The sequence below is a fragment of the Hylobates moloch genome, unplaced genomic scaffold, assembly GCF_009828535.3.
Source record: "Hylobates moloch isolate HMO894 unplaced genomic scaffold, HMol_V3 SCAFFOLD_18, whole genome shotgun sequence".
NCBI classification, from domain to species: domain Eukaryota; kingdom Metazoa; phylum Chordata; class Mammalia; order Primates; family Hylobatidae; genus Hylobates; species Hylobates moloch.
The window spans coordinates 58357768-58366729 of NW_026652293.1; the positions used below are offsets into that span (position 1 = coordinate 58357768).

Genomic DNA, 8962 nt, shown 5'->3' on the forward strand with positions numbered 1-8962 from the left:
AGGTCGAGGCTGCAATGAGCCATGATTGTGCCACTGTACTCCAGCCTGGGCAACAGAGCAAGACCCTGTCTTATCAATAAATAAATAAAATAAGGAGTCTGCTTTATTCTCCAGGCAAGAGCTGGTGGTGATCACAGTAGGGCAGTGGTAGTGGGCAGAAGCAGGGAGTAGGGGGCATTTAGGAAGCAGAACCAACTGGACTCCATGTTTGGAAGGACAGGGGTTGCGGGAGAAGGAGGTTAAGCATGACTCCTGGGTCTCTGGCTTGGAAAGCTGGGTGGCTGCTGGCGTCATTCACTGAAATACGGAGCACAGGGAGAGGAGCAGGCTGATGGGGATCATAGTGACAGGCATGGTGAGTTTGAGATGTTCTCATTTTTTTCCTACTGCACATAGCCTTTCTCCATGCACCCAAGGGGAAACATGGCCACAAGCACCTCAGCAACCCTAGAGGCAACAGAGCTTTCCTTTTCCCAGTGTCCAAATGTCATTTCTTGAGGAAGACTCTGACACACTTGGTCTTGTACTTGCCCCTGGGTCCCATCTTTGTTGCTGAGAGGATGAGGTATGATCATCGGCCAAGATTGGCTCAGAAATGGAGAGGGTCTCAGAATTTACAGCCCCTCTATCCCCACAATGAATACAGGAGGGTGCTGGCCTTGAAAAACAACCCACGTTCACCAGGAGGCTCCTGCAGCTGGCCAGACCAAAGTCACCAAGGCCTGAGAGGGTGGGCCAACTGGTCCTCTGCTCCCGCCCAGCCCATCTCTTTTGTTCTCTCTTTTTTTCCTCCACTCTTCCCTTTCTTCTCCATGAGACATCATTGTTGCTAACCCCAGCGGGAGGCCCTGAGACTCACAAGGAACTTATGGTGTCTGTTCTTCTCCAAAGTCTTTCTTGCTGCTGTGCTTCAAGACTATGGGAGGTCCCAAGGAATCTCTGGATGCCCTCACCTTCACCCACCATGTGATTTCCGACACCACTGACAAGGATGAGAAGTTCTCCGTATTTATGCCAAAGAAACTCAACATAGTCAGGAGAGCGTTTAAGGTACTGGAATACTACAGGGATTAGAAAGGGTGATCATTCATTCATTTGTTCATTCATTTATTCAATCAATTATGCCCTCTACAAACCTTTATTCAGCACTTACCACATACCAGGCACTAGAGAGGCAGATGAACAAGCCCTGCTTCAAGTCCAAATGCCCTCAGACTTCATGTCTCCCACTCTCTTTCTGGGGGGAAAAAAAGATTATAAATCATGAAAAAAAGATTTAAGTCAATATAATCAACAGACTTTCTAAGTATCCCCTATTACAAATGAAGACAATGCTGCTGAGGTCAGCATCAAAAGGTGATATTTTAAGTCAGTGGGCAAACCTGTCCTAGCTGCTCTTGGCTGAAATTCCTGCCCCCAGCAACCAGCTTATTCCAGAGCTCAGCCAGGTGCTAAGTGGAAACCTACACCTACCCGGCCCTCAGCAGTGCAGTGAGGGGGACCCATGGACGTGGCTTGGGCTGGAGCAGAGCACAGAGCACCAGCCAGCCAGATGCACCACGCACCCCAGCCCTGCCACTCCCACGCCACTGTCCCCACTGATTTGAAGGGCCACAGTTGTCATTTTCTAAATTCCAATTTGTTCTGGGAATCTACTTTTCTGTTCCAGGACTAATGCTGGCAAGGAAGGGGAGACAGGGTTGGGAGACATTAGTTTAAAGATTAAAAAAAAAAAAGAATGTGAAAGGATGCTCAATATCTGTAGTCAGAGAAATGCAAATCAAAATGATAATGAAATACCATTTTACACCCAGTAGGTTGGCTATAACCAAAAGAATTGAAAAAATAGTAGTAAATAAGTAAATACAATCATGTACCACTTAACGATGGGGATACATTCTGAGAAATGCATTGTTAAGAGTGTACTTCCACAAACCTACATGGCATAACCTACTGCTTACCTAGGCTAGATGGGATAGCCTATTGCTGCCAGGCTACAGATCTGTACAGCATGTTACTGTATTGAACACTGCAGGCAGTGTAACACAATGGTAATTTGTGTACCCAAACACATCTATACCTAGAAATGCATAGATGCATTCCTCTACATCATCACTAGGTGATAGGAAATTTTCAGCTCCATCATAATCTTACAGGACCAGCTTGGTGTATGTGGTCTGTCATTGGCACAAATGTTGTTATGGAGCTCATGATTAAATACATTGAGGGTTATACATGGCCATATGTTTAGCTTTGGTGTAGATACTGCCAAATGGTTTTTCAATGTGGTTGTACCAATCCACAGGCCCACCAGTAATGTAGAAGATTGCTCCACATCCCTGCCAACACTCGGTATTTTTAGTATTTTAATTGTAGTCATTCTAGTGGACGTGCAGTGATGTATCTTTTTTTTTTTTTTTTTTTTTTTTTTGAGACGGAGTCTCGCTCTGTCGCCCAGGCTGGAGTGCAGTGGCGCAATCTCGGCTCACTGCAAGCTCCGCCTCCCGGGTTCACGCCATTCTCCTGCCTCAGCCTCTCCGAGTAGCTGGGACTACAGGCGCCCGCCACCACGCCCGGCTAATTTTTTGTATTTTTAGTAGAGACGGGGTTTCACCATGGTCTTGATCTCCTGACCTCGTGATCCACCCGCCTCGGCCTCCCAAAGTGCTGGGATTACAAGCGTGAGCCACCGCGCCCAGCCCCAAATCACTTTCTTAATGGTGTCTTTTGATGAACAAAAAATTTTTTGTTGTAACAAAGTCCAGTGTATCCATCTTTTATTTAGGGTTAATGCTTTTTTATGTTCTGTTTAAGAAATCTTTGCCTACCCTAAACTGTTCATGAAAATATTCTCCTGTTATCTTCTAGAAACTATATTGCTTTACCTTTCATTTTCATATAATTGAAGCCCAGGCACGATGGCTCACACCTGTAATCCCAGCACTTCAGGAGGCCAAGGTGGGCGGATCACCTGAGATTAGGAGTTCGAGACCAGCCTGGCCAACATGGCGAAACCCCATCTCTACTAAAAATACAAAAAATTAGCCGGGTTGGGTGGTGCGCATGTGTAATCCCAGCTACTTGGGAGGCTGAGGCAGGAGTCTTGCTTGAACTTGGGAAGCGGAGGTTGCCGTGAGCAGAGATCGCACCACTGCACTCCAGCCTGGGTGACAGAGAGAGACTCTGTCTAAAAAAAAAAAAGAAAAAGAAAAAAAAGGAGAATTGAGTTGTGTATGGTGTGAGGTGAGATCAAAGTTCTTTTGGTTCCATATGGGTACCCAGCGGACTCAGCACCATTTCTTTTTCACTGAAATAGCCCTTTCCCTACTTCAACTTTGTCATAGATCAAATAGTTCTACATGCCTAGGCCTGTTTCTATTGAAATAATCAGATACTTTTTATCCTTTACTCATTAACATGGTGGATTACATAGAACTATCTGGAGTGTAGTTTGTTATAAGGTATGATTCCTATATTAGGAATTTTTTAATGAAGAATGGAAGCTAAATGTGATGAGAGAGCTTTTCAGGGTTTATGGAGATTATCACATAATTTATCACTTTTATCAATATGATTTATTAAAAGATCCTAAGGCTGAATCATCTTAATTGTAATATTTTATTCAAGATTTTTGTATCAATATTTTGTTTGATATTCTTCTGTAGGATTGGGGCGGGGGGGGCTTGGAGAGGGTGATGTTTTTGGTTTTTATTGTGCATATTATTGACGGTGGTTTCCTTATTCTAATCCTGTCTGCCTTCTGTCTTTAGGGATCGCACAGTTTCTGGTCCACTGGGGATACTTCTTGTTTTCCAGTGCTTTTATAGTTGCATTCTGGGATTTGGAGTGGGAGGAGATGGTGGACACTCATGCTGTTTGGCCTCTGGGTCCTGGTCTTCCTCTTCTCAGCACTCATCAGACTGCACTAAGATGATTCCAAGATTACCCAGAATTAGTGAATGTTTGTTAGGAACATGTCAGAAGAAGGATGGAACTGGGAGAGTTTGTCCTACGAGGCAAAAGACTCTGAGGAGAAAAAGAAATATTGAAAAGGGTGATACATGAAGAACTAGACTCTAATTCTGCTAGAACTCCAACCAGGGGGACCTCCAAGGGGAAGACACATGCAGTTGATCTAAACTGATGATGATGGTGGCGTGTCCTTTTATAGACAGGGAGTACCCTGTCACTGGAGCTTTAGGAGAAATCAGGTGACCGCTTGGCAAGAGTATTGACGTGGAAGAAAGCTCAGGTTCAGATGTGTTTTCCACTGGAGGTTTATCCAACTGTTTATTAAAAATATGGGTCCAAAACCGCTCTGGCTGTTGGAAATATGGAGATGAACAAAATAAGGCTCCTGCCCTCTAGAAGATCGCAATCTACCTGATAATGATGGCACTGATGCTTACTAGCCAACACTGACTGAGTACTATGTGCTAAGCTCTTTACCTGCCTTATTTAATCCTCACAAATCAGCCTCATTCTGTAGGTCAGGAAACTAAGGTTCAAAGAGGCAGATCATAAGCTTTGAACCCAAGTCTAGCTGACTCTACACCCATAGCCTAACCTCTTCCTACATAACCCATTAGACATGAAAAGGCTACCGAGAGGCAGATGTGCACCAGGGCCTTTTCTTATGACTCACAGAGGGAGCACAGGGATATATGGACTGCCCACCTAAGTTTGCTTTTTGCCTCTATCCATCTAATCAGATGTTCTCACTTATTTCTGCTTTATACAAACAACCAGCTTCCACTGAGTTGAAGTAAGATTACTTCCATTTATTCTGAGTGGCTCTTTGAAGAGTTAAATCACTCCAAAAGGGGCTGTTTACAAATTACCTACAGTTTAGATTTTTCAGAGGAAAAACCCATGTAAGCTATGACCAAGTTACACAAGTATAAATGGAAGTGACATTGTCAAATGCGTTAGATTAACTTCTTCCAAGATTGTTGGGAAAGGACAACACTAGAACAAATGCAGTACAGGAAAATTTGCATTTATATAAGTTAAGGGGAAGAGAAGCAAAAATCATTATACAAAGCAATTCCCAGTAAAATTCTTTTTTTTTTTTTTGAAACAGAGTCTTGCTCTGTCGCCCAGGCTGGAGTGCAGTGGCGTGATCTCAGCTCACTGCAACCTCCGCCTCCTCTCACGCCATTCTCCTGCCTCAGCCTCCCGAGCCTGGCTAATTTTTTGTATATTTAGTAGAGACGGGGTTTCACCGTGTTAGCCAGGATGATCTCGATCTCCTGACCTCATGATCCGCCCGCCTCAGCCTCCCAAAGTGCTGGCATTACAGGCGTAAGCCACCACGCCCGGCCAAAATTCTTTTATAGAATAAGCCCAAATAGGAAGTGCTTAATATGAGTTCAGCTTGCGCCTACAGGTAGTCACATTCCAGAGTGGACAACACAGAAGGCGTCACCAGGCACAGCACAGGCTGTTCCACACTGCCACCCCTGTGTCAACAAGCTGGCCCAGGCTGCATCAAGGGAGTGCTCAGGACAGCGGTGCCCACCTCTTCTCTTCAGAGACCTGCCCCATCAGAGGAGATGGCAGAGCCCTCCAGGGTGGCCTGGTACTTGGCCACCAGCTCCTCCAGGCTGGGCATCCCTCCAGCACACCTGCAGGAGAGCATGTGGCTTCACAGGCCTACCTCAGGCACACCTGGAGTCACCTGGAATTGCAGCTGCAGGCAACTAAATTTTCTACTTCATAGACCTCATCAGAAACTCATTTTACTTAACCCTTTATCATTAAAATGTAATCATCTATTTAACCTGTATCATTCAAAAATATATGGAACCCGGCCGGGCATGGTGGCTCACACCTGTAATCCCAGCACTTTGGGAGGCCAAGGGAGACAGATCACTTGAGGTCAGGAGTTCGAGACCAGCCTGGCCAACATGGGGAAACCCCATCTCTACTAAAAATACAAAAAATTAGGCGGGCATGGTGGTGTGCTCCTGTAATCCCAGCTACTCGGGAGGCTGAGGTGGGAGAACCGCTGGAACCCAGGAGGTGGAGGTTGCAGTGAGCCAACATCACGCCACTGCACTCCAGCCTGGGCAACAGGGCGAGACTCCATGTCAAAAAAAAAAAAAAACAAAAAACCCTCCTCTGCCTTTTTTACATTTCTAGAGCCTAAAACAGTAGTTACGGCCACTATGGTAAAGGTAGGTGACAATGTTTGAGCAGAGTGTACTCTGTCACCTTTTGTAACTGTTCTTGTTCTGTCCTAAAAAGCTCAGCTACACGATTACAGTTGTAGAGATTTGCATATTTACTGTGTTTGAAGGTCTTTGTCTTCATGCTGAGGAAGGGTGTCATGGAAAAAATACATATATTTCAGTTCAGGATGATTATATAGATACACCTAAGCCTATGACGTTTTTAAAGCACTCAGAATAGGAAAAAAAAAATAAGTATTCACCTTAGAACCTGGGGCAACATGCCCGAGGCAGGATGAGCCCCTCTGGATGGGTCGGCTCAGTTCCGGACGGAGCCTCCAGTTGGTCGCTGCTTCTCCTGGGGACCCCTGACACCACCTCTCTTCCATCTTAGGGCTCAGCTTCCTCTCACACTGGAGTTTACATTTTTGGTTTATTCATCGAGGGGGCACGATGGAATCGCGAACAAAAAATACTGGAAGACTCGCTGCCTCTGGAGATGTGCTGTGATTTTCCTGACATATACTTTTTGCCAACAAAGGTAACCACCCTATTATCCTGAAGTCCTAAACCTCTGAGCGTTCCTTCAGTAATATACAAACCAGTCTTACTCCCGTTCCCTACAATTTCACAAGGGAGATGTGATAATATACTCAGACAATAAAGATATTACATCTCCCAAAATATTGCTAAAATCTAAAGTAGATGCTATACTTACATCCCATGTTCTCAATAATATATACTATAAAGCCATAATACTCTTTAAATTCTCCAGGTATAATTTCCACATGCCGTTACATTAACCATTTAACCTTAAACGTATCTAATTCATAACAAATCCCTCAAGCCTAGCATATAGAAAATGTGAGCTACTGATTCATTTGAACTATGCAATTTGACTACTGGATTTTTTTTTTTTTTTTTAAGATTTCTACCGAAACACCAAATGCTTCCAACCAGTCAGATTCAGAACTCTATACTTTTGAATGCCCAGTTTACCAGACACCTGAGAGGTCAAGAATTTTGGCAACTACCGGTTTACCAACAAACTTTTTAACATCAGTGTATTTATCAACGAAGAAACCTCCTAGTCACTGGATCACAATGCGGGTTGCACTGCTTTGTGAGAAGAATGAAAAATAAATGTCCACACCAAACCATTTTAATTTTTGACTCTAATCAGACTTACATGTTTCAAGACACTCACGTGTAGTCAACACCCTTTATAAAATATTTGTGTGTTCAGCCAGACTGGGCAGGTGCAGTCTATTTCACCTGTACATGAAAACTTCAACACAGAGGGGAATCTTGCAGCTGCTTTTTATTCTAAGTACATGAGACCTGACCGTGCAATGTCCCTGTGGTTGGGCTCTAGTACAGGTCAGCACAACCTGGAATACAGCAAATTTGACTCTCCTAACAGTAAAAACCACAGCACCTGGCAGGATATCAGGGCATGCCTTTATGAACTTTTTGGTAAAAGTGATTTATAAAATTATATACAATAAACTAAATATACACATGTAGAACAGATCTTTGGACTACTTCCCCTGGCTTCTCTAAGTAAACACAGAATACTACACTGCTGACCTAGCTGCAGACTTACTTCTGAAACAAAAGGGCCTTCTTTAAAGAAATGCAGTCTGAGCCGGGCGTGGTGGCTCACACCTGTAATCCCAGCACTCTGGGAGGCCAAGGCGGGCAGATTACTTGAGGTCAGGACTTCGAAACCAGCCTAGACAACACGACGAAACCCATCTCTACTAAAAATACACAAATTGGCCGGGCGTGGTGGCGCAGGTCTGTAATCCCAGCTCAGGAGGCTGAGGCATGAGAATCACTTGAGCCTGGGAGGCAGAGGTTGCTGTCAGCTGAGACTGCACCCCTGCACTCCAGCCTAGGTGACAGAGCAAGACTCTGTCTCAAAAACAAAAAAAAAAAAGGAAAAAAAAATGGCAGTCTGGCTGGGTACAGTGGCTCATGTCTGTAATCCCAGCACTTGGGGAGGCCAAGGCAAGAGGATCACTTGAGGCCAGGAATTCAAGACCAGCCTTGACAACATAATGAGACCCTGTCTTTATAAAAAATTGTTTAAAAAATTAGCCAGGCATGATGAGGCACCTTTAGTCCCAGCTACTCAGAGTCTGAGGTAGGAGGATGGCTTGAGCCCAGGAGGTTGAGGCTGCACTGAGCTATGATCACGCCACTGCACCCCAGCCTGGGCAACAGAGAAGACCCCATCTCTTTAAAAAAAAAAAAAAAAATGCAATATGGTTCTGACTTCACTAGACCTCTCTGACCACTAAAAGCCAAATCCTGAGAATTTTGTAAATTCAATGTTCCTATAGGAAGAATGTTATTCTACTAATAATGGCTATCATAACTGAGCACTATGTTGAGCACTAATAATTCCTGTATCATTCTCAGGCCCCTCTATACTATGTGGACTTATCAGCCAGATTTTATACATGAGGAAACCAGTGCTCAGAGAGATTAACTGCCCACACACACATTGCTAAGAGGGAGCACAGCTAGCATTTGAAGCCACATCTTACTGTCACTTTATGATGGCAATGGCCCATGGGCAGAAAGCATAACCCACGTGTACACAAATGAAGATCCCAACAGTCCCTTCTCTCCATAGTAAGGGGGGTAGAAAAGGTGGGACTTGTACCCAGCACCAGACTCTTTAACAGCCATGAACAAAACATGTATTTAATTGTGTCTAGGAAACTGTACCATCTATATTTAAATAAATTGCACCTAGAAACACTCCACCTTGTATCTTT

The 8962-nt window shown here is 44.3% G+C and overlaps 1 protein-coding gene across 2 annotated transcripts in view; it reads left to right on the forward strand.

Moving 5' to 3' along the window:
• Window positions 1-7339, forward strand: part of DNAH14 (dynein axonemal heavy chain 14) — a 40888-nt gene extending 33549 nt beyond the window's left edge. For both annotated transcript variants that reach the window (XM_032136522.2, XM_058430940.1), the window contains exons 4-6: window positions 892-1050; window positions 6568-6714; window positions 7101-7339. In XM_032136522.2, coding sequence (XP_031992413.2) covers window positions 919-1050; window positions 6568-6714; window positions 7101-7316 — 495 coding nt within the window. In that variant the 5' untranslated portion in view covers window positions 892-918 and the 3' untranslated portion in view covers window positions 7317-7339. The remainder of the gene's footprint in view (window positions 1-891; window positions 1051-6567; window positions 6715-7100) is intronic.
• The last annotated feature ends 1623 nt before the right edge of the window (window positions 7340-8962 follow it).